This window comes from Panthera onca, chromosome C2, assembly GCF_046562875.1.
Source record: "Panthera onca isolate mPanOnc1 chromosome C2, mPanOnc1 haplotype 2, whole genome shotgun sequence".
In the NCBI taxonomy this organism is placed as follows: domain Eukaryota; kingdom Metazoa; phylum Chordata; class Mammalia; order Carnivora; family Felidae; genus Panthera; species Panthera onca.
Genome location: NC_138347.1, coordinates 78,421,682 through 78,447,086, shown reverse-complemented (window position 1 = coordinate 78,447,086; position 25,405 = coordinate 78,421,682). Strand labels below are relative to the sequence as shown.

General features: G+C 36.3%; 1 protein-coding gene across 4 annotated transcripts in view; it reads left to right on the top strand.

The window, feature by feature from the left end:
- Positions 1 to 4,103: 4,103 nt before the first annotated feature.
- Positions 4,104 to 25,405, top strand: part of TP63 (tumor protein p63) — a 228,537-nt gene continuing 207,235 nt past the window's right edge. For 3 of the 4 annotated variants that reach the window (XM_078453136.2, XM_078453135.2, XM_078453139.1), the window contains exon 1: positions 4,495 to 4,697. In XM_078453136.2, coding sequence (XP_078309262.1) covers positions 4,585 to 4,697 — 113 coding nt within the window. In that variant the 5' untranslated portion in view covers positions 4,495 to 4,584. Of the gene's footprint in view, positions 4,395 to 4,494; positions 4,698 to 25,405 lie in introns of those variants that run through there. The other variant, XM_078453137.2, reaches the window with a different exon arrangement.

Genomic DNA, 25,405 nt, shown 5'->3' with positions numbered 1-25,405 from the left:
TCTGAATTGTAAGCTAAATGACTCAAGTTCAAAAAAACCTGTTGGGTCTGATTTATTCTTGTGGTGGCAACATGAAGTGACTCAATTCATTCCTGTTACTTAGATCCCTGAAGCTCTCCTGATTCTAACTCTTTCCTGAACCTCATTTTTCAACTTCCTCTTCCACTCTGTGAATTTTCATGGTTCTTAAAAAACATATTTTCATAATTTGATCTTTAATTAGCCAGAATTAGTTTCTATTGCTTATCACGAAAGAATTCTCATTGATACATCCTTCCTCTTAAAGATCAAGAATCTAAGGCTCAAATAAAGTAGGCTACTTGCCTAAGGTCAGGGTAAGTTGGCACCAGAGATCAGACTAAACCCAGGTTAGCCAGTTTCTTTACATATGGGCTGTCTCCTCTAGGGCTTTAGCAGCCTTGGAAAAAAAAAATGAGCTATTCCACATCACTAAGGTACTTGATAGGATATATTATTAGTGAGCTCTTCAAAAGTCTATTGGACTTTTGCTTCTGGCCAAAATTGAGTATCCAACACCAGAATGTGTACTTAAAAATAAGAAAGAAAAAGGAGAGAAACCACATGTTCAACAGCCATAAAAAAGAAGCGGGTCCTCATAGGTGTAACCACATAGATATATCTCAAAAACAATGTGCTGAGTAAAAGAACCTAGACACAAAAGAATACATACTATGTGTCTTTATTTATGCGATGTTGTATATTTGCACTGCTCAACAATGGTGGTCACTAGCTATAGGTGACTTTGTAAGTTTAAGTTGATTAAAATTCAATAAAAATATTAATTTATTTCCCCAACACATTAGCCACATGTAACTAGTGGCTACCGTGTTGGGCCGTGCGTTTATAGAATATTTCCTTCATCAGAGAAAACTGCATTGGATAATATACATCTAATGTATAATGACAAAAAGCAAGAGAGTGATTGTCTAGGGTCAGTGGTGAGAAAGAATTTACTGCAAAGAGAGATGAGGGGACTTTCGGGGTAATGGAATATTCTATATCTTGGTTGTGGTGGCATACCATATGTCAAACCTCCTGAATCTGAACACAGAATTAGTGGATTTTCTTGTATTTAAATTATACACCAATAATGTTGATTCTAAAAAGTCAAGTGTTTTATGGAAGTTCTTTTTCAATTAATTGTAATACTTAGGATTAGATGATTTTTGCAGGGATATAAACACATTATTCTTCCACTGAGCCATATTCTGCTAGTCCCTGGAGATGCAGAGACAAATCAGCTAGCAAACCTGCCCTCAGTCTGTTCATGGTCCAGTACATAAGACGGGGCTTATGCAAAAATTGCTCAAATCTACGAGGCAGATGCCCTTGTACAAGTATAGATATGATTCAGATATAGACATTAGAGGTGGGGTAGCTTCCTTTCACCTGGAGGGATGAGAAAGGCTTCCTGTTCTCTGAAGGATTTGTGGAATGTGGATATAAACAGATGGGGTGTAAAAACATTCTGGAGGGGAGGACAAAATATGATCCAAGGCAGGAGAGCAACCAGGGAAGGAAACCAGTGGATGGAGTGCATAAAGAAGAGCTATAGTGAAATAATTCACATGGGCATGAGGGACAAAGTTTTGTGTTTAAAACACCTGAGTTTGGCAGAGTGCACATTCTCAGCTGCTAGGAGCTGAGAAGGAGAAAGTGTCCCTTTCTCTTACGTTCTGTCCAGAATTCCAGGCCATAAATGCCAGTGTTTCCCTATGCCCATAAGTTTCTCTTCCCCTTCGTGCACATCAAAAGTTGTCACCAATGATATCCTTCAAACTTGTAGGTCTTGGTCAGAAAGGCAATGGTCTTTTCCTAGGCTTACGTGTAACTTATTCTATTACAGTCTTTGCCTAAAAGACTTAAGTTGCTGGAAAAGCATGTAACTTGCACACCAAAGACAGAATTTATGCATTTGTATAGTAACCCGATACCCCTGGGGGAAGACAGATGTAATATTAATATAAGTGGCAATTATGGTAATTATAAAATAATCGTCACTTATTTTTCCCAGGTTGTAGAAGATGTATGCTACTGGTGTGCTGTTGAATCCTAAAGAATTTGCCTTTTTGCCCTTGGACCAGGTAACTCTGCATTTATTTCTGCAATGCAATAGTACCCAATATTTTTCATAATTATTTATGTAAACATTTTTGCCATTTAACAGCTGTCCCTCTTAGCCAAGTAAATTTAGGATTTTTTTTTTAAAAAACAACTATTGATGTCAAGGCATGCATTTTATATGTTCTTGTCTATAGGGGCGCCTGGGTGGTTCAGTTGGTTAAGTGTCCTACTTCGGCTCAGGTCATGATCTCACAGTTCGTGAGTTCGAACCCTGTGTCGGGCTCTGTGCTGGTTAGCCTGGAGCCTGCTTCAGATTCTGTGTCTCCCTCTCTCTCTTCCCTCCTCCCACTCGCACTCTCTATCTCTCTCAAAAATAAATAAAACATTAAAAAAAATTTTAATGCCCCTTTCTACAAATTAGGCTATAAACCTTTTGAAATGAAAAACATGCTAGAAATGTTTGCAAATTGATAACTTATTTAGGGGCCTAGAGCCTCTCCTGGTAATTTAAAATATGTAGAAGAGTCCTGATTATTTCCTAGAAGTAAATAAATATCGGGCCTGGATGGAGTACTAGGTCTTGCTATTCAAAATGTGATGCTAACACCAGAAGCAGCAGCATCACATGGGGGGTTTTGAGAAAGAGTCTCAGGCCTTGCCACAGCCCTACTGAACTAGAGGACCTGTTAACAAGATTTCTAGGTGACCCACAGATGCATTAACAGTTGAGAAGCACTGCACTAGAGATCATTATTTCACCTCTCGTTTTATAAATGGGGAAAACAAGGCCCTGCGTGATGGAGTCACCTGGCCATAGCCAGAGGAAATTGACTATTTTCAATTTAAGAACTTTGTCTATTCCAGTCACCTGTATTCCAGTAGCAGGAGTAAAGCCAAACACTCTAATTCCAATTAACAAATCTCTAATTCATTAGTAAAATGATCTTCCCTTCAAGTTTCACATTTTGTAGAACAAGCTGTTTGATTTGGCTGGGGCTCAGGCCAGCATGTTTGTGAATTTCACAATTCACAGATGTTAGACACTCTCAGGCTAAGTAAGGGAAGAGAATGTCAAGTTTTAAATAGCTTCTCCCTTCTATCCTGGCTGAAGCAACAAATGAAATATTTTTTATGAAACACATTTTGAACTGGAATTTCTTTTAAGGAAATGTCAAATTTCTCTGGAAAGGATTTTAGATTGTCACAAAATTCGGCAACTACTGCTGTCACAGTTCACAGGTGACCTGTGATTAGGGAGTGAGTGGAAGACATGAACTTGCCCTGTTAGTGACACTCAGGCACACAAACTGGTCTTTTTTTCCTGCTGGAGTCTATTTTAATTTAGCTTCTGAATCATATTTTATTCAATTTCCAAATCCACAAAACCAGGACAGGCTTACGGCCTGTATTCAGAAAGGAAATAAATTATTCTGTATGTAGAATTTTCTGATATTATATTGATTTTTGGATATATGAACAATTTAATGATTTCACTCTAAAGTAGTTTGAGCCAAAGTGAAACAAACCAGCAAAAACAGGAAAACGTAGTAAGAAAGTACAACAGACAGATAGAGGTTGAAGTAAACCTAGAATGTTTTCAATAACAGGCAATTTGAAATGATTTTGTAAGCTTCAAAAGAGTCTGAAGTAATATACTATTATCACTTTAAGAAAATCATGTGCGTGTGTTTGAGGTAGGATCTTAAAAAAACCCAACTCAGTAATGATTATTTTCTTTTATTCATGGCAGGCAAAACTTCTAAGGGATGTGAATGGATATCTCTTTCTCTTAGTTGAGACGAAGAGTGAGTTCTAGGTTAAATATAATCAAGGAATTTCCCTGTCTTTGCTATTTGAGATTGTGACCACAACAGGCGGTTGGCTGAAAGGGAGAATGAAGGGGGGGGGGGGGGAGGGGAGAGGCGGGCGGGGAGGTGGAGATGAAAACACACACACACACACACACACACACACACACACACACACCCTTCCTAAGCAGCTCTGGGGGAAAAAAAAAAAAAAAAAAAGCACCAGGAGCAGTTATAGAAGTCCTCAGTTCATATCAGTATGCAGATACAAGGAAACATTAATTAACTTAAGCAGGGTGGACACTCATCAGCTTAGTTCTGTTTCAAAAGTCCAGGCTGCTGAAATTAAACTCTGATGCCATTCATGCCAGCATCCAATCACCGGAGAGACCAGAAGTTCGGCGATGCCTCCAAGTTGCCCACAAGTGTGGCCACTATACCTCCAGGACTCTAAAGCCGTGGTAGAGGGGGAAGAACAACTTTAGAGAGGATGCCCAGCTGGTAAGAATCAAGTGTTTCTGAGGTTTTAGTCACTTGACAAATCTCATTGGCTAAAATCAAGAAACGCTCCGCCTCTTTGCAAATGTGTGTGAAGGGGGGAAGTGTCTAAACTTCTATGTCTGATAGCATTTGACCCTATTGCTTTTAGGCTTCTGGCTTTATATCTATATATACACAGGTATATGTGTATATGTTATATAATTGTTCTCCACTTGTTGACTGTCAAAGAGAGTTGGAGGAAATGAATTGTGAAACTTCACGGTGTGCCACCCTACAGTACTGTCCCGACCCATACATCCAGCGGTGAGTTGAAACGTGACGTAACTTCTATCAAAACTTAATTGGAGTGCCTTGTGTATTATGAGTGTTTCTGCTGTGGACAAAGGGCAACCCCTCCTTGTTTATGAGCACAGTGATATTATTTTGGACTTTCTGTGAACTGAAAGTGGTCTGTGGGCATCTTTTCTGATTTTAGTTCATGTCTGGATCTACGAAGTGACAAGGGTGGAAGACAATTTTCCCATGGTTTCTTGAAAAATTGTCACACCCCTTTAAGATGTTTAAACTCTGTTCTTTGCCTTGCTCAGCACTCACCCACCCAAGAAGAAGAAATGTCATTGGACAGGGACATAATATTCTGTGGTCTATCTTCGAGTCAAAATAAACACAGAATACTTTTGATTTATACATTAAAAATAGATGAAGTAGCCATTGTTATGCTGCCAGATTGTGGCTTGTCATTCTGACTCTAAGAAATATTTTCTTCTTGATTTGTTTCATAACAAACATCATCTTTTGACAAATCTGACTTTTAAAATTTATGATGATACTGAATTTTATTTATGTTTGTAGGAAGAAACATTTGCCTAGTACTAAGAGGGAATATTAGCGAGCATGCACGATGTGTGTGTATGTGTTTCAAATTAGAGTTTGCTATTTTTAAACTGGTAAATGAAATCTGAACAGTGTTTTTCCAGTCATAAAGTTATGGGAGATATTTAAGTCGTATGTAGCAGTGTGATGTTGTTAATTTAACAGCATGAGATTTGATGTTGGAATTTCATACTTTATTTTATAAGACTAATGAGAGAGGTCCTCTGAGTGTTGAAAATGGTGAGGTTCCAAAGGGGTTAACTTGTCATTCACCACCGGTGCTTATTGGAACCTTGTACTAGGAGTGGAGTGGGCTCTCTGGGAAGGGCTCAGTTACTGTCAAATTGCCTAGGCAATTATGGAAGATGTGTGATCTTTTTCATTAATATGACTTGTCACCATGTAGGACACTAATGTGGACTATGTAGACTTTGCTCCTCTTCCTGTGAGGTTTCTGGTGGGCTGTCTGAGAAAGCAGAAGCAGAAAGGTAAAGCAGAAAGGTAAATGGCGGAGAAAGAAAAGAGAGGAAGAAAAAGGAAAAAGAGAGAGAGAGAGACAGAGAGGAAGCAAGTTTGTGGTTTTCCAGGTTGAAATAGGAAATGTAAGTGGTGATTGGATTCCTGCCTTACTGTCTGCCATAAATGACAATGTTAACAAAAATGGACGGCTCTGGAGCTGATGTTCTTGGATATTTTGAAAATTAGATTTAGTTGGAGTTTGGGATTGGGTCAATAAAGAGCAAAATACCCAACATTTTCTGGTTCTCAAAATTTGTTTCCAGACACAAAAGTTTCTATCCTACTGAAATTCTTTTGAAATGTATTCTAAGAGCATAGCTCTGGTGAAACATTTGCTGTATAATGCTTCCCTTGTGGATATCTTTTTTAAATAGGTACTTGGATCTACCTCAGCTCTAGAAGAAACTTTCTTCTATTGACTAGAAACCCACACGTCAATCCTGTATACCTCTGCCTTAGAGGCATTTCTAGTGATTGACAAGAGAAGCCTTTAAATATAAATAAATGAGAAAATTGCGTCTCAAACTGTCCCTGCAACCTGTTAATTCATGGAGCAAAAATCATCTGTTTTGGACATGTTGTAAAATTCAAAATACCCATAATACTTTAAAATAGTTTTGCATTTTGCCAAATGCCCTGAGCTTTAATCATGGTGAGTGTTGTTTCTGGGGAAAGGACAAAAGCACATTGGGAGCTGTGAGATAGTGGCGTGGGGTAGCGGGGGGGGGGGGGCGTGGGGGGGCGGGGGAGGGGGGCGGGGTCAGGAAACATTTATTCACCTGATAAATGGTGTTAGGCAAGATGGTGTCCTCTCTATTTGTAATTAAAACTTAAGTGGCAAATAAAGAGCAGAAAAAAGTTCGTTGCTGATAATCTATCTACTCTGTGCAAGTCACTGGAAATACCAAAATGGGTAAGATATGGCTGTGATGTTCATTTATTTAACTCAGCGATACTTATATATTTAATAACAGATACATTTCCCTCAAATATTTTAAATGTTTTGCCACAAACTTTAAGAGCTGAATTATTATTATTTTCCTATCTATCCTGCTTAGTGAGTAAATGAATAAGTGGATTATCACTATACGAAACCTGCGATACTGTATATTGCCAAAGTAAGAATAAACAATATTCACTTTAACGCCTAGTGAGTGAATGGGTTTGAGTTGCTTTTTCTTAGCAGACAACCCTTGTAGTTCTCAGTTTACAAAATCTATTTTAAGAAAGACCAAATTTAATCATTCCATAATCATTGTCATCTACATAGTTAAATCTGTCTTTTTCCTGACCTTGTCTTTTGAAAGAAGTCATGAAAGGGAATTTTCAAAAGAGGAAAGAACAAGATATCTTGTTATTTTTAACTCCAAGCTACTTTAATGCATGATTTCCTTCTATCACAGAATAGGATAAATGAGGGATGCTATTACCATTTATTACTGAATGTTAATGCCATTCCCAAAAAGCCAATTTCAAAGTACTATGATAATCATTCTCTCAGTTAAAATTGCGATTTCACTGTTTTTTTTCCTTTGCACCTAAAAATATTGACACTATACGTTTATTTCTGCCCCAGTATTGATCCTAATTTACTTTAGTCTTTGCAAAAACTTCTGATAACCACAGAGGCATGAAAACTATACAGCTTAGATTTCCCCTGTGATGACATTGACCATTACAAAGAAGAGGAAAAGGTGGGAAAAATCACAAGCCTTGTCATTTTATTGCTAACTTGGTTTTCACAAAATATCAAAGCATAGATGAAATTATGCTAGATAAATAAATAAGAGCCAGTGGGTAAGTTACCATTTTCTTAAAAATGAAAACTGAACAATAAGTTCTGTTTACATTTTAATAGGTTAAAAACTCAAGATGAATCTAAAATTTAGCATTTTAGAAGCTAAATCTCTGTTAGCGTGTTGTTGGGTAAAATAATTGAGGCCGTCTTTCATCCTGTGTTTTTTTTTTTAGAATTGCCATCTAGTTTTTAAAATAGATTTTTTAATGGAGTAATTCTAAAAGAAAGATTAATTTTTTCAAAATATAATTTTTTGAAAATAAAGCAGTTAAAGTGATAATAAAAATGAACCAAGATTCAATCTTGAACATAATATGATAGCCGAGGGCTAAAAATAAGAGAAAATGAAACATTAAAATTTGAACCACTTGCAGGATGATTTTGTGTTCTTTTTGCCAGTCCCCTCTATTCAAAAAAGCTCAAACTGCTAGCATGGTGTATGGATGAGTAAGAAGTATTTCCTGTGTAAATTACATATTGATTGAAAGTGTTATGCTGTGCTAGCTGAAAGGTCAACTTTATTCACTCTGTTTTCTAAATATATCCCAAAAGGAAGTGTGGTGACAGAGAACTTATAGTGGAAGATCATTTCATTTATCAGATGAAATCACAGAAAGGCAGGTGTACTTCTGTGTTGGGTGCCCTCCACTTGCCTCTCCACATGTGTCCTCCATTCTTCTTCTTGTTCTGTTCTTCTGGAAGCTTACTTCTAAAGACTACACTGACAGTTCCTTTATCCTCTGGTTTCCTCTTGGGTTAAAAGAGCATAGGAATGAAGTTAGGATATATGTTTCCCAGGCCACTTCCCTGTTGGATTTTTTTACTAAAGGCTGCAGGTCCTGTCAGATGCCCTTGCCACAGGTCCAAATGTCTTGAGTTCAAGTAACTGGTCCCTACTCTCCCTTTCTTTCAAGCTTAGAGGTGGTAGCCAGTCTCAGCCATGATTAACTCCAAAAAGCCCTATCCTATTCCTTGTACCTTGATACATAGTCTCTTCATTAAGTTCTCTACAATCACTCTTTTTTCAAGTGCTCTTACTCCTATCAGGATCATGGCAAGTATGAAGATGAAATATATGCCCACAGTGATCTTTATGCACATACAAAGACTTCCAAAATAATACAATTTCATATGTGAGATAAAGGATGTATCTATCCACTACAAACCAGTTTTTAGTAAGGTTGCTCTATTCATTTTAGCCATCTCCATAATCACTGTTTGTCTGTAACAAGCCAGCATGCAACGGTCTGCGTGTATTGTCTCTATCAGTGCTTGAATTGAAGCAAGGCAGAAGGCAGGAAGAATTGGTTCCTAAAGAAATATGAAGGTGCCAATCGTCAAGCAGGGACTAATGTATCCATCAGTTGTAACCAACAAGAAACTGCTTCAAAGCCTTACAATATTCACCAGAATAAGTTCTCAAAGAACTTTATGATCATTTGTGGTTAGCCCGAAGTATGACGGGTTACAATTCTGTATGCTACTCCTTTGCTGTAAGTGCATTTATTTGGGAGAGAGGCAGGGAAGTGTGTTAGTTGAGTGCACATAGAACTTGTTAAAAGATCTGAATCACAGTCTTAACTCCATCACTAACTGACTGTATGACATTCATGAAATCATTTAAGCTATTTAAGTAAAAGTTTCCTCATAAAGTAATCAGAGATTACAACCTCTGGTCTACTGTTCACGGCTGGGACTTGGAGGATTATATATGAACCCAACAGAACTCTGAAATGCATTCCCTTAGTGTAATGCTCAGTTGTGCTTCTGTGTGTGTAGCACATCAGCTAGACTGGGGATTCCTTTCCAGCAACAATTGTGTCCTCATGTGGGCATACCTGAAGTTCCATTTTGCTTTATATCATCTTTGAATTAAGGACAACAATTATGGGTCTTAGCATGATCTTGGCTTGTCTCTCTCAGTACTTAATATTTCAGAATTGAGAAATCTGAATCCCAGAGGGGTAAAGTGATTTTCCCCAAATCACAGAACAAAATAGAAGCAGAACCAGACCTAGAATTTAAGTCTCATTATCCAGTTCAATGTTATTTCTACCACAGAGCATATTAATCATTTTATTAGAACTGTATAGAACTTTACAGTTAACAAAGTATTCCTGGTACCTTACATATCTCATCCACCTGGGAGGTGGGCAGGTGTGAAAGGCAGAATAACGGCCCCCAAAGATGGCCAGGTGCTAATCTCCAGAACCAGTAAATATGATATATTACACAGCAAAGGGGAGTTAAGGTTTTAAGCTGACCTTAAATTAGGCCAATCTTGGATTGCCCATGTGGGTTCAATGTAATCATGAGAGTCCTTAAAAATGGAAATTGGAGGGAGAAAAAGAGTCAGAATTGTGATGTGAAAAACATCTTAACAGATTTTGAAGATGGAAGGGGATCATAAGCCAAGGAAGGCTGGCACTTCTAGACGCTGGAAAAGGCGAGGTAACAGATTTTCCTCTACAGCCTCCAGAAGGAATGCAGCCCTGCCAGTACCTTGACTTCAATCCAGCGGGAGCCATGTCAGGTTTCTGACCTACCCAACTGTAAGATCACGCATTTGTATCGGCTTAAACCACAAGTTCGCGGTAACTTGTTACAGCAGCAATAGGAAACTAATTCACCACGTAAAGGATTTTTATCCTCAAATTGTAGATGTAGAAACTCAAACTATTTTTTTTTTGGTTTTGATTTGTTTAAAGAATTCCAGAAACTATTTTATTTTATTTACTTATTTTTATTTTTTGGTGCTGAGTGGAGGCAGTAGAAGATGAGAGTGAGATATAGTCCTAGACCTCAGGGAATCCAATGTAGAATTACATATATAGAGCTAATACAACGGAGTTCATGGGAGAGTAGGAAGACACCTGCTTGCTGAGGACTACAAATGCAAAGCACCCACCCTGGAGGCAGCAAATTGGAAGGGGAATCTCTGTTAGTAGCCTCTGTTCAAGTTCCTCAACATGCTTTCCATGGAGGTATATTATATTCAACTCTTAGATGGCAACTGATGCCCAAAATTGTAACATCCAAGTTGGCTTTCAGGAAAACATAGTGATGTACATTTTCATTTCTGATGTTTTCCGGAATTCAGAGAAATGTTCTATCAACAGCCTGAGGCTATGATTTGATAAGTCTAGGTGGAGCCTTTGGATGACATTGTAAACAAAACAAACCTTTCTGATTCATGTAGTTCTCAGTCCACTATTGAAAAAACAGCTCTAGACCTTCTGATGCTATAAGGTTCCCAGTTAATTTTAGGTCTACAATTACATTGGTACATCTCTCTGGGAAATTGAGGGTGAGGGGAAGGAATGCAAAACTAGCATTTTCTATCAGGCACTGCAGATGATTCATTTGTTTGCACAACCGATTTTGAGACCATATAGCGAGACAAACTTGTACCCAGTGTCTCAATAGGAAGCTTGAAAAAAGGTACCCAATGATATGAACAACAGACACATGCCTTCCTAAAGAGAGACTTCATGTTCTCACTTTACTTAAGAGCCAAATGGATTGTGAGATTAAAGTAGCAATTTTCAATCTGTTTTAAGTCAAGAGAGCCAAGTTTCTGATTAGCTGTTTTGCAGCTCAAATTTGTCCTGACAGAGTTCCTATCTCCTTTAAATAACTCGCCAAGGAACAGTCCTCAAGCAACAAGTGATGGATGGATAAAGCACTATAATTATGATCAAAGTCCAAAGACTTTAGTCTATGTAATTATGCACTTCCAAACTCCTGAAAATCACTTTGTTCCATTTAAAATAGATGGGAAATGGACATGAAGTGATGTGTACTTATTGGTTAGTCAAGGTTTTGGAAATGACAGTTATTAACTTGTTGGTTTTACCTTAAGCCATAATATTTGGGAGATAATTTAAATGGAGAGAATTAATTGTCACTCTGTTCTTATTGTTTGCCTCCTATTCTTTACTTACATCTGAGTCTTAATTATGAATTAGACTCTTTAAAGTTCAGAATGAATTTGTTAAGTAGAGAGAAACAATGTCAGGCTCAAAATCCCCTTGCCACTTTCAAATTTCCAGTACATTTTTCTTTTTTTCAAATGAGCAAGCTTAATTTGTCCAGTTGAACAGAAAACACCCTTTCTCACTTTCCATGAACTTGGTTAGCTCTCTCATAATTGAGGGGAAAACCAGCATCATGACCATGTTAAAACTGATAAAGCATTTTGACTCAAAAAGCAAAAAACTGGATGTTGGTGTGATAATTTCATCAACCACATGGTTACCCAGGGTAGATTTTTAACATAAGCCTTTTTACAAATGGTAGTGTAGCTTGAAATAAATAATCGGATACCTACAAATCCATGGTAGAGGCAACACTGTAATAGACTTTGCCCTCTAAAGTTAAATATGTTATACCTAAAAATTGTTGACTGCATTTGACCTTTTTGCTTCATCATATCCTAACATTTCATCAAGAGAGTCAACTTTTAGGGCTTCCTTAAAAATCCCAAGCTTTTATATATTTTTTCTGAAATTCATCATTAGCTTTTCTTCTTTCCTGTTTTTTCTGATTCTGACAAACTTCTATTTTATGCTTGCATTTAATAGTGTCCTTTACTTCTTAACTACATAAATAAAATAAATATAGTATATTTATTGAAGCTTTCATTGAGAAAGATATCTTCCATTTTCTCCATAATATTACAACCTCCTCCAAATAGAAAGTGCTAATAAAATGTGTTTCCATTTTATCTTTCTTTTTCCCACCTTTGTTATCTTGGGGGATGAATGAAAACTTTCTGTTGGACAGGATTTTCAAACTAAATTATGAGCAATCTAAAGGCTTCTAGTCCAAATGAAATTTTTCAGCATCTTAATTGATACTATCAAATGTGATAAATCTTTCCACCTGTGTCAGTGATTCCCGTAGAGGCTGATGTGGATCTGAGATTTCTTTGCTAAAACTTGGCATATTAATGGATGATACACTCAAGTTAATGCTGGTGAATTCAGTTCATCTACAGAATCTCGTGTAGAATCAAGTCTTCTCACTGAGCAAAGGCCTTCGGTGTTGTCCTCCCCATGAATGCACTAGCAACTTTCTTTCTGGAATTTGAGGTACCCCTCATCTTCCTACATACAATTTATATACAATTTTATCTTTAATTCTTGAATCCTTCGAAGAAGTAATGTGGAAAGTTTTTTTTTTCCTTTTTCCTTTTCTCCTCCCCTTCCTTTCTTCTTTTTTTCTTTCACAGAAGCTCTGTATTTCTTTGCTTCTTAGGAAGACAGAATATATATGAAAAAGCTAAAAATATCACAAAGCACATTTTTTTAAACCAGTCTAAGCTTTTCTCTGCAAAAGTGAAACTGGGGCATTTTGTAAGCAAAAAATAAGAAATTGTGACAGTAACATATCCAAAATAAAAACACGTAAAACTTACAACATATATAATTTTTGGTTTTATAAGAAAAAAAATTAGTATCTAGTTTATCTAAGTTGCTAAGCACATTTTAAAGGAGTTTTGTAGGTTAACTAATATTTAATAAATTGATAACAATGCTGGTTGGGTGACAAGAAATAGAGGGAAATGATAATGCTTTAAATAGTTCAACATTGTCAACTATAAAACTATTCAATAATGTTCAGTAAATATTTAATCCTTATTTTGTATATATGATAAGGAATTGAAAAACTGGGACGTTTTTAGTACTGTTTTTACTGCAGCAACACTGGTTCTAGAACCGTCTGAATTAAGTGTGCAGTAAAGGAAGATCATTAACGCTCAGGAGGAAACATAAACATAAATGTTAGAACACTTTGGTTATTCTCAGAGGAAGTATACTCAGATAAAGGTACTTGTGAGTTCGTATTAATGATATAAAAAATTATTTACTAGACAAATAACATGTTCCCAACAATGACAGAAGCCAACAGGGAAAAATTTTTTAAAACAGTTGTTTTATATGGCATCTTCTAGGGCCAAAATTTTTTATACATAGAAGTTATAATAAAATAATTTCAATGTTTGGGGTGACTGGGTGGCTCAGTCAGTTGAGCATCCAACTCTTGACTTCAGTTCAGATCATGAGCTCACAATTAGTGGGATAGAGCCCCTTACTGGGCTCTGTGCTGACAGCGTGGAGCCTGCTTGCGATTCTCTCTCTCCCTCTCTCTCTCTGCCGTTCCCCTACTCACATGCGTATGCTCTCTCTCTCAAAATAAATAAACATTTAAAAATAATAATTTCAATGTTTTAATTATAACAATAAATAATAACTTCTAATTTGTCATGTATTTTTGCGTTTAACATAAGTAACTGCATAGGGATCACAATATCAATGCAACTTAATATATTTATTTCCATTAATGAGCCTTTAGTTTGTTATAATTTTTATTAAATTTTTATTAAATTTTATAATTTTTATTAAAAATTTACAAGATTATATACCAGCTTTTTTTTTTTTTTTTTTGACTCATTTCCTTGGGATCATCCCATGGAACATATATCTAAGGAAAGCAAACTAATGCATGTTCAGTCCATACAAAGTACCATATAATACCTGCATTATCTCCTATAATACATTTTTTTGAGGCAAGTGACATCCCAATTTGCAGATGGAAGAAAAAAATACTCAGAGTGGTAACTAATGTAACCAGGTGACTTAACTAGTAAGTAGAAGGACCGCTTTGTATTTTCCTCCTCATCTGAGTCAGAATTGGAAACCAGGACCATCTCATCTGAAGACTTGGCTGCTTTCCCCACAATATGTTTCCACCTAAGAAGTGAGAGGGTTCACAAATAAAAAGGAATATATTTTTTCAAGTTTCTGCAAAACATTACTATTGAAAAGGACATGCCAATGTATTTTGTCAGAGTTCCAGCTTTGGCTATTACTATATTTAATTTTTGCTAATTCAACGGATGTAAAATGATGTGGCTTTAATGAACACTTTTCTATTAACTGGGGCAACTAAAGAAACCACAGTTACTAATTTTTAAAGATGTCAACTTTTGACACTGTGTTTCTAGAAAAGGAGGATGAGGCATAAACAGCTAAGTATCTCATATTTATTGAGTTCTTACTATGCACCAGAAACTATTATAAGCATTTTACATATTTAATTTTACACATTTAATCTTCAAACCACCTTAAGGAGATTTACTAGGATTATCAATTGCTAACCAAGAGACAGTAGTATAATGTTTAAAACGCTTGATTTGGGGGCCAGTGTGCCTTGGTTCATATTCTCTCTCTGCCAATTGTTAAATCTCCTAACTTAATCTCTATGTCTATTTCCTCATGGATAGTAGTATCTGCCTGACTGGGTTGCTTTGAGAATTAAATGAGTTAATAGTATAAATCGCTTAAGAGAGCATCTGGCACGTAGAAATCTTTAGATAGGTGGTAGCTCTTAATATTCAGATTCCATAGATCAAGACATTGAGGCACAGAGTAACTTGTTCCAGGTAACATCTAGACACTCATGGAGATGAGTAGGATCCTGATTTATAGAAAATTATTGTTTATAGTTGGTGCCTTAGTTAACTCTCAGTAAATTTTATGTGGGGATGGTTTTTGTCATAAGTTTTGTCTTTTTGGTATGCTTAGAGACCATAAAACAAATCATTTACATTCTAGAAAAACAGTCTACAGAGGGGAAATGTTACCAAGTACATTTTGTACCATTAATACAATCTTGGAGAGCCAAATTTGAGCTCTACAAATGCATAATATGTGAATGAATGAATGAGTGAATTCGTGAATGAATCTTTTGCATATCACAAATAATTTCTGTCGTATTTCTCTCTGATATACCATAGAACTTTATATTTATCTTAAGGTATTTATATGTACTTAAATGACTAAGCTCTTCATTGTTTCTGATTATATACTGTGTCTTACATGGAGTCCTGTACATAGCAGGTATTCAATAATTATTTGTTTAACTCAGTTGAGATGTTTTGCTCCATATTTGTATACTTTGTTCCCTCCCCCTAACTCCTCAACCACCTTTTCCTCCCTTGATACATGGTCTTACACCAAATGAAGGACCAAATGGAAGATGTAGGCATATAGGAACCTGGCCTACTGGTATTTGTCTCCTTATAACAGAGATAAATCTTGGCCAAAAAGTTGAAAATGAAAATGAGAAAAGCAAATGAATTGGGTTTGAGACTAGAGATGGTTGCTTGTCACATCCATAATTTATTCCTTGGCAAAATGGTTTTGGTCGTCATGGCAAACCATGTGAGACCCCGTGTAAGGCAGACACCACCAGAAACCAGAGGCAGCTTGGGTCTGAAACAGGCTTCTCTAGTCACAAGGGAGTGCCATTATTTTCATTGCTCAAGAATTCTGTTCAGTCTCAACCAATGGGAACCTTGAAATGAAACTATCTGGCTGGGTAACTAATGCTACTCTTGGCAGCAGCAGTCTATGGATCCTTTTCATTGATCGGGGACAGACTATAAATAATAGCATTTGTCTAGCCCTTTATCACTTCCAAGAACTCCAGAAGTCCTAACAAATAGACACTAATCTTGAACTCCAGCTTGTAGGTAGAAAGGTTTTAAACACAAAGAAGAGGGTCACTATAAAAAGATAACAATCTAAATGCTGATGTGGTTCTTCAGTTTCAGATTTTAGGCTAAAAGTGACTATTCTGTTATACTGGAATTTTTAGTAATTAGTCATGCCCTAAAAACTAGGTCATCACTGGGGCATAAATTTTTTTCTAAAAATGGGAGTAGTATCTGTGCTAAGACAGTGACTGGTCCATATGTCTATGTTCTGTGATGAGTAGTTGACCAAAGTTATTAAATCTAATCTATCCCAACAACCTCTCTCTTAGAGGGCCCAACTCAACAGTTCTTCCTCTGGTGGCTTCTTTAGTCACACAATAAAATCCAGGAGGCTGATGGAGAGAAATGATTCATTGTGTTAGCCTAAAGAGCCTTTGCAAAGCCACGCAAGGCTTTAGCCACCCTCATCCTACAAGGTACAACTACCTGGGCAGTGTGCATGTAGCTGTCCTAGGAAGCCAAATGAGGAGTCTGTCCTTCCTCCATTCCCTTCTATGGATGTTTCCAAGAATAGAAAAGTTAACACTAAAAATCATGAATTCCCCAAACCCTGGACTACAGAATATGCATGAGTTTTAAAGAAAATGGGTATTTATTTCATTTGCAATGAAAATATTGCTTTTTTTTATTCTTTAAGTTTTTATTTAAATTCCAATTAACAGATAGTGTAATATTAGTTTCAAGTGTACAGTATAGTGATTCAACACTTATGTACAACACCAGTGCTCATCACATGTGTACTCTTTAATCTTCATCACCTCTTTAACTCCTCCTCCACCTCTCTTCTGGTAACCATCAGTTTCTTCTCCATAGTTAAGAGTCTGTTTGTTGGTTTGCCTCTCTCTCTCTCTCTCTCTCTCTCTCTCTCTCTCTCTCTCCCCCTCCTTCCCCTTGCTCATTTGTTTTGTTTCTTAAATTCCACTTATGAGTGAAATCATGTGGTCTTTATCTTTCCCTGACTGGCTTATTTCCTTCAGCATAATACTCTAGCTCCATCCATATTGTTGTAAATGGCAACATTTCATTCTTTTTAATGGCTGAGTAATATTCCATTCATATATACCACAACTTCATGGCTAAAAACAACACAAGAAACAACAGGTATTGGCAAGGATGTAGAAGAAGGACAACCCTCTTGGCCTGTTGGTGGGAATGCAAACTGGTGCAGCCACTCTGGAAAACTATATGCAGGTCCCTCCAAAAGTTGAAAATAGAACTACCCTACAATCCAGCAATTGCACTACTAGGTATTTACCCAAAGAATACAAAAATACTAATTCAAAGGGATACATTAACCCTGGTGTTTGTAGTAGCATTATCTACAATAGCTAAATTATGGAAACAGCCCACAGTCCATCCACTGATGAATGGACATAAAATATTACTTCTTTTAAGGAAATCCATATTAAGAGACCCAATGAGATCACCTGTATGTCACAACTAAGATGCTTACAGATTCCTGCATGAAAAGACTAAATAACTAATTTTGAAGGTCTTTTATAATAGTATTTCGTCAATAGTAGTACAATGTACTACTCAGTGGGAATACATAATTCTATAATTTTTAATAAAATACATTTATAGTATAGTTTCAATTTTTTATGCATCCCTATGTTCATTGCATCATTCCAATAGCCAAGGCATGGAAGCAACAGTTTCAAAACTTTAAGGGAAAAAAGTGAGGCAGGGAGAAGAGGAAGAGGAAAAAAGAGTCTCTCAATGATTGTGTGCTCAAATGTCATGACCTCTTAATTGCAACCTGACCTCTTCCTTTCATAATCCCCAGTTCCTTACTATACTATTTTGTCCATATAACATCTTTCAAAATACTATTTTACTTGCTTTCTGTATTTATTGCTTATTCGTCTCTTCACTGTGGAAGTTAAACTCCACAAAGCCAGGGTATTTGTCTCTTTTGTGCCCTGATTTATCCCAAACACCTACAACAGTGCTAGGCACTTGTGCATGTTCTGTAAATTCCTGTTAGCTGATGAGCTATGGGTAAAGAGCTAATAAAAAGTCCTTAGTTACTGTTAGTTATATCATTTTTCCTGATGATAAGATATGATTTCTTTAAAATGAGTGGGAAAAATCATACTGAAAAAAAAAAAAAAAAAGAAAGAGTTTCTCGTTTGCCAGGGAAATAAGGCTTAAAAGAGTTGGGTAAATGACTCAACATCACGGAGCTGGTCAGTGGAGGAACCAAAACTCACAATCACCATTACACACTCAGAATACAGTGTTCTCACTCAACTTGGCCACCTATCCTGTTTGTAAGCTTGAGCATCTTATTTGTCCAAAACTCTCGTAGTTGTTCAGGGTTTTATCATGTAAAATCCTTCACATATAGGATTTGAGCTCCAGAGCTAATATTTCCACCTTACAGATAAAGAACTTGAAGGTAGAGAGCTAGTGACTTGCTGATGTCACACAGATGCCTATTTGAGGGCAAAGGCAGACTTAGAATCCTGGAACTTAATCAAATAGCCTTTTTGTTATGACATATTTTTCTCTTGCAGCTGTTAAATTAAAAACTGTACTGAGTCTGTCTATGTGCCAACCCCTATTCCACACACTGGTGAGCAAAAACTTGTCTCTGTTATTGTGGAACTTGTACCTCCAGCCCACAAATAAGCACATGATATGTTGAATGGTAGACATTCTCTGTATAAAAGGGAGGTAAGGTAACGGGTATAGAGAGAGAATGACAGGTTTGGAAGAAGTACTATATTAAATGGATGGCCATCTTTAAATCCTCTTAGATGAAGTGACCTTTGAGTGGAGATCTGAAAGGAATAAGTAGGAGATCTGGGGGAGAAAGAGAATCCCAGGCAGGGAGTGCAGAGATCAGAGTAGCTGGAACAGAGTCAACAACAACCAAGTTAAGAGGTGAGGCCAATTTTCAGAGAGCAGGGTTTCAGAAGGTGGATGTAAAGAAGGATTGATATTTCTCCCCTAAGGATGTTATTTTTTCTTCTTTTTTAAAGAATCACTTTGGCTGTGTGCTCTGTGGGGAATAGACTATAGAGATCAAGTTCAGAGGCTTTGGTTCCAGATGAGAGTTGATGGTGCTTTGTACCAAGGTGGTAAATGGTGGTGGTATCAAGGATATATTTCAAAAGGTGACCAATACAACTGTTGAAGTTTGTAGAAGGACCTTATTTGGCGCTTGGGTGTCATCTGTAAAAGGGCATCTCATCTCCACAGCATGGCATTACCTGAGTAAGTGTATGTCCATCCAAAGCTAGCTCTTAGACATGAAAGCTTAGAAGCCTGATGTTTCAACACAACATCAATTCCTTGGTAAACCAAACATTCTAAGATTGATGTGTGAAAATGGAAAGTCAGTGTGTTAACTCATAATGAGAAGTATGACCACCTTGAATAAGATTCTGTTGACTGATAAGCATATTCTTCTCCCGTAGACATATTGTAGGGGATAGCAAATTAGACTCAGAATGTTGCTAGGTGAATAAGGCATAGCAGAAACAAAAATGGAGGTAACGGATAATTTGATAACCTGATCTATCTCCGTATAACTAAGTCCATAAAGATACACATACTGAAAGGAACATATAAATACTCATATACCAGAATATACAGGTCTCACAACAGAGCTAGAGACCCAACAGCATGTATCTCTCTTCTTATTCCTCAGCCCTGACCAAGGACCAAGAAATTCTCTATTCCACTTTGACTAGTACCTTCTTCCTTTAAATATGTTAATATGTTTAATAGGAGTTTACTCTAATTTTGGCCTGAGATCATTTCTCGTTGGTGACTTTGCCAATGAGATCCACTATATTTTTGCTTTACTCACAAAAGGAATGAATCTTATGTCTCAGTTTCTGAGTTATTCCTAGTGTATGTAACTATTATGAACTATCTTACATAATTCTCCTAAAATTCTGCTTAATAATTATCTCTTACATTTAGACTGATTGAATCAAAACAAGTACAATTTTCTTTTCAAATCATGGTACCTGCTGATCATGTTGTTGTTGTAGCTGTTACTTTTAGAATAATAATACTCAAATAACCTAATTTTCCAGATGTCTCAGTTGAGTCTACCTAAAACTAGACTTTTTTGGATATATGGAAGATAAGATTTCATGAGCTGTAATTGTTAAGCAAAAATTCCTTTGAGTGTTTAATTTTCTTCAAGCCTTTTTCCCTAAACCATGTTTCATTTATAATAAGATGCTTGTCTAGTTGTCTGTAACATTTATATTTTTTAAGGGATTAAATCTAAGCAGATCTTAGTCTTTGTTATTTTAGCTCCAAAAGAGTGTGTTAGGTAGAAGCATCTCAAGTGTTTCATGTGGTCCTTTGTGCTCAGGGAAGAAATGGTTGAATTTCAGCCCACCCTCCACTAGGGCTGAAAAGATTAAAGAATCAACTCATGATTAGATCCTCTCTTTATGTGTGTTTATGTTATTCATGGTAAATGCTATATACCTAATCTCCCATTTATCTGTGAGACAACTTTGTGCTTATTAGCTAAAGCTGGGAAAGTATGAGACCCATCTGCCAGCAAATGTCCTAAAGTACAAAACCAGTTGAAGTATCCCGGTAAACATATGAGATAAATAAATACTTAGGTAAAAGCATGCTGTTTTTATTTTTAAAAATGTAATGATGCCAAAGAAACAGATGACAAGTATCATTTGTGACAAAATGAAATAGAAATTATTAAGATGGAAGTGTATATGAAACAAAGATAAGTTGTATTTTCTTCTACATATTATATGGAAAGAAAATCTGTTTCATTTTAGATCAATTCATGATTACTTTGTTTAACAGCTTTGATATTAGAACCTAAAAGTTTCCGAGGTTACTATTAGGGAATTTACGAAGAGGTAAAAAGTGTACAAATTTCTGGTGTATATATTCTTTTACATTAACTTAAAGAAGTATTTCTCAGCTGAGTTTTTTTTTTATGGAACAGGTCTGATATTACTAGTGTTTATCTTGCAAAAGACTAAAGTGCTCAGTTATGCCAATGTTGTGATACCTTTTTATAAAAAGTATCAAAATATCTAAAAAAAAAACCCTAAAGGAATAACCAATAGAATAAATTGAAAAACCTACAAGTTACAAAGCCCTTTCGTATTTGCATTAATGACCTAGTTATTCAGAAATGTCTCTTGTACTGAGATACCTCACACTCAGATTTCAACATAAAATTTCTTGGCCCAACTCTTTCATGCCATGTCCTCTTATTTTCCATTGTCACATGCCCTCAATGTAATTTTTGTTCAGCTTGATGAGCTGGAAGGGATCTTAATTGGGTTGGTGGAGAAAAGCCAAATTCTAGCTTTTGCATTCCACTGAGAACACCTGAGTGGGAAGATCATGGGACAGCTCTTGAACTGTAGCTCTCTGCAGTGTATTTCATAGTGATTTCAAGCCTCGATCATCAGTTACAAAACAAATATCATAGTTTATAGTCTCAGGGACTCACAGAATTTGCAGAAGTGAAAGGATCGTTAGTAATATTTTTAAGAGCTATTTTTAGTCTATTGGAACACAATTAAATAGAAATTGAGACATCTGCTTCTGTAAAATATTTAAAAATCAGAGACTCCTGGTTTCACTCCAACATGTAAGGATCTTTGAGGTTGTCACTCTTTCTCTTACAACAACAACAAAAGCTGGACAAAGTGAAAGCCAATTGCCTTCCTTGGACCCATCAGTGAAGTAAAGTTGCAGGACAAATCGCTACCACAAAGCCTAAAAAGATAGATTCATCCACAGACACATGGTATGGAACTACCTCGCCGCAACTGAAGCCACAAAGTAGGAGGAAAATTTAATTGGTAACATTGTTTAATTGCTGGAGGTTTCTTCAACCATCTCAGCACCGACAGATCCGTTGGAACTGCAGTCTTAGAGGAGACCCACCACCACCACCTTTCTTGCACTGATACCAGAAACCCCACCAGGTTCTCAAAATGGAGACTGAGTAAAATCCTCCACTGAAGGGGAAGGAAGGAGGAACCATTGTGAAATCAATGGTTTTCTCCACAATGCCGCAGAAGGACTGTTATCCAGAAGGAAAGACTTGGTCAGAAGCTCATCACTTGGGAATCTTCTCACTCAAGCCCCATTCACACGCAATGTCTTAATAAGGAGAAAAAACAGCATTGTTGACAGTGTCAGGGTTCAAGGAAATAGATCAGAAATACTGCAGTCTGAAAAGAAGAAGTGGTCAGGAGCAATAAAGCTATATCAGTGGAGAAACACTTCTGAAGATAACATCCCTGTGATACATACTGAATAACTGAGATTTAATTGAAATATTATAGAGCCTTCTTCTCCACAACATCTCACCACTATATCAGGTGGACTCCAGTATAAGAGCAGCAAATTCAGCTGAAAAAGTTGCAAGGCACAGACTCTCGTAGAGGAAAACTCAAAATCAAAAAAAGAAAATAAAAATAAGGACACTAGAGGAAGTTGAAGTTTCTGACACCTATACCTCCTGCAAACTTCAATTATAGCCTAACTTCTACCAGTATTGACATAAATCATCCAACTAAAGGCAAATTTATTTGTTCCTATCAAAACTGCATGTGCAGTTTTCAGCAAATCCCCAAGCATATAAAAGGTAGAAAAGTCACAGTATTAAAAACAAAACAACCATTGTAAACAGTCTCAGAAATGATATTGGTGTTGGAATTATCCAACAGGAGATTAGTATTGTAAGGCTCTCATAGAAAAATTCGAAAACCTGAAAAACACAGATGAATTATATAAGAAGAGAAATGGGAAGTTTAAGAATCAAACGGAGGTGATAGAAATAAAAAAAATGCTTAAAAAAACACTACGGTTTGTCCCAGATATGCAAGACTGGTTCAACATTAAAAAATCAACTAATGTAATCCATCACATTAATAGGCTAAAGAAGACAAATCACATGATCGTATCAACAGATGCAGAGAAAGCATTTGACGGAATCTGACACCCATTCATGACACAAATTCTCAACAAATTAGTCTCAAATTGATAAAAAAAAAATCTACAAACAACCTACAGCTAACATATTTAATGATGAGAAACTAGAAGCTTTCCTGCTAAGATTAGGAACAGACAAGGATGTCCCTTCTCACCACTGCTTTCAATATCTTATTTGATGTCCTAACACAGTGAGACTAGAAAAGGAAATCTAAGGTATACCGTATGGGAAGAAGATATAAAACTCTTTTATTTGCAGATGACATGATTATCTATGTGGGGAATCCAAAAGAATCAACAGCAACAACAAAAAACTTCTGGAGCTAATAAATGGTTATAAACAAAGTTGTAGGGTGTAAGTTTAATGTACAAAAATCAATTTGTTTCCTGTATACTAACAGTAAACAAGTGGAATTTTAAATGAAAAAAATTAAAATAGCACACAAAAAATCACTTAGATACAAATCTAACAAAATATGGATAAGATCTGTATGAGTACATCTACAAAACACCGATGAAAGGAGCCAACGTACAACTGAACAGAGAGTTATTCCGTGTTTATGGATAGGAAGATTCAATATTCTCAAGACATTAGTTCCACCCAACCTGATCTACACATTCAATATAATCTATGTAAAAATAGCAGGAAGTTATTTTGTTGATATTGAGAAACTGATTTTAAAGTTTATATGGAGAGATAAAAGACACAGAATAGTAAACACATTATTGAAGGAAGGGAAGTTGGAAGACTGACAATACTCAAGTTCAAGACTTAAATAAATCTACAGTTATCAAGACAGTGTGGTATTGGTGAAACAACAGATAAATCAATGAAAGGGAAGGAAGAGCCCAGAAATAGGCCCACATAAATGTAGACAATGGATTTATGTTTTTAACTGAAGTGTAGTTGACACAGAATGTTACATTAATTTCCATGATTAATCAACTCTATGTTATGCTATGCTCACAACAAATATGGCTATCCTGTCACCCTACAACGCTATTACAATATCATTGTACAGTCAACTGATCTCTGACAAAGGAGAAAGGTAATGCAATGGAGCAAAGATAGCCTTTCAATAAATGGTGCTGGAACAAGTGGATAACCACATACAAAACACACACACACACACACACACACACACACACACACACACACAGCTCGACACAGACCTTATACCCTTCATAAAAATCAACTTTAAATGCATGCATTATACCTAAATATAAAACTCAAAGTTATAAATCTCCCATAACAGGAGAAAATCTAGATGAACCTGGGTATGGTGATGACTTTTTATATATAATATCAAAGTAATAATCAACGAAAAACTAATGGATAAGCTGGATTTCATTAAAATTACAACTGCTGCTTTGTGAAAGACCCTGTCACAAAATAAGAAGATAAGCCATAGACTGGGAGAAAATATTTGCAAAAGACAGATCTGGAAAAGGACTATTATTCAAAATATGTAAACAACTGTTAAAGCTCAACAATAAGAAAATGAACAACCTGATTAAAAAGTGGGCAAAAGACCTGAACAGACACCTCCCCGAGGAAGATAAACAGATGGAAAAGAAACATATGAAAAGACACTCAACAATTTATGGCATTATGGAATTGCAAATTAAAACAATGTGATACCACTGCACATCTATTAGAATGGCCAAAATCCAAAACACTGACAACACCAAATGCTGGCAAATATGTGAAGCAGCATGAACCCTTATTCATTGCTGATGGGAATGCAAAATGATACAGCCACTTTGGAAGACAGTTTGGCAGTTTTTAACAAAACTAAAAATACTCTTATCACATGATCCAGTAATTGTGCTCCTTTGTATTTTCTCAAGTGAGTTGAAAACTTGTGTTCATACAAAAACCTACATGTAGATGTTCATTAAAAATTGTCAAAAGCTTAAAGCAACTGAGATATCCTTCAATAGGTAAATTGATAAATAAACAGGTATGTCCAGACCATGAAATATTGGTGCTAAGAAGAAATGAACTATCAAGACATAAAAAGACATGGGAGAACCCTTAATGCATATTACAAAGTAATCTGAACCAATCTGATACCAATCTGAAAAGACTACATAATGTAGGATCGCAACTATATGACATTGTGGAAAAGGCAAAACCATAGAAATAGTAAAAGTATCAATGTGGCCAGTCCTTTGGGAGAGGCAGCGATAACAGGCAGAGTGCAGAGTAGTTTTAGGAGAGTAAAACTTTTCTGTAGGATACAATAGTGGATACATGTCATTATATATTTGCATACAATGTGCAATACTAAGAGTGAA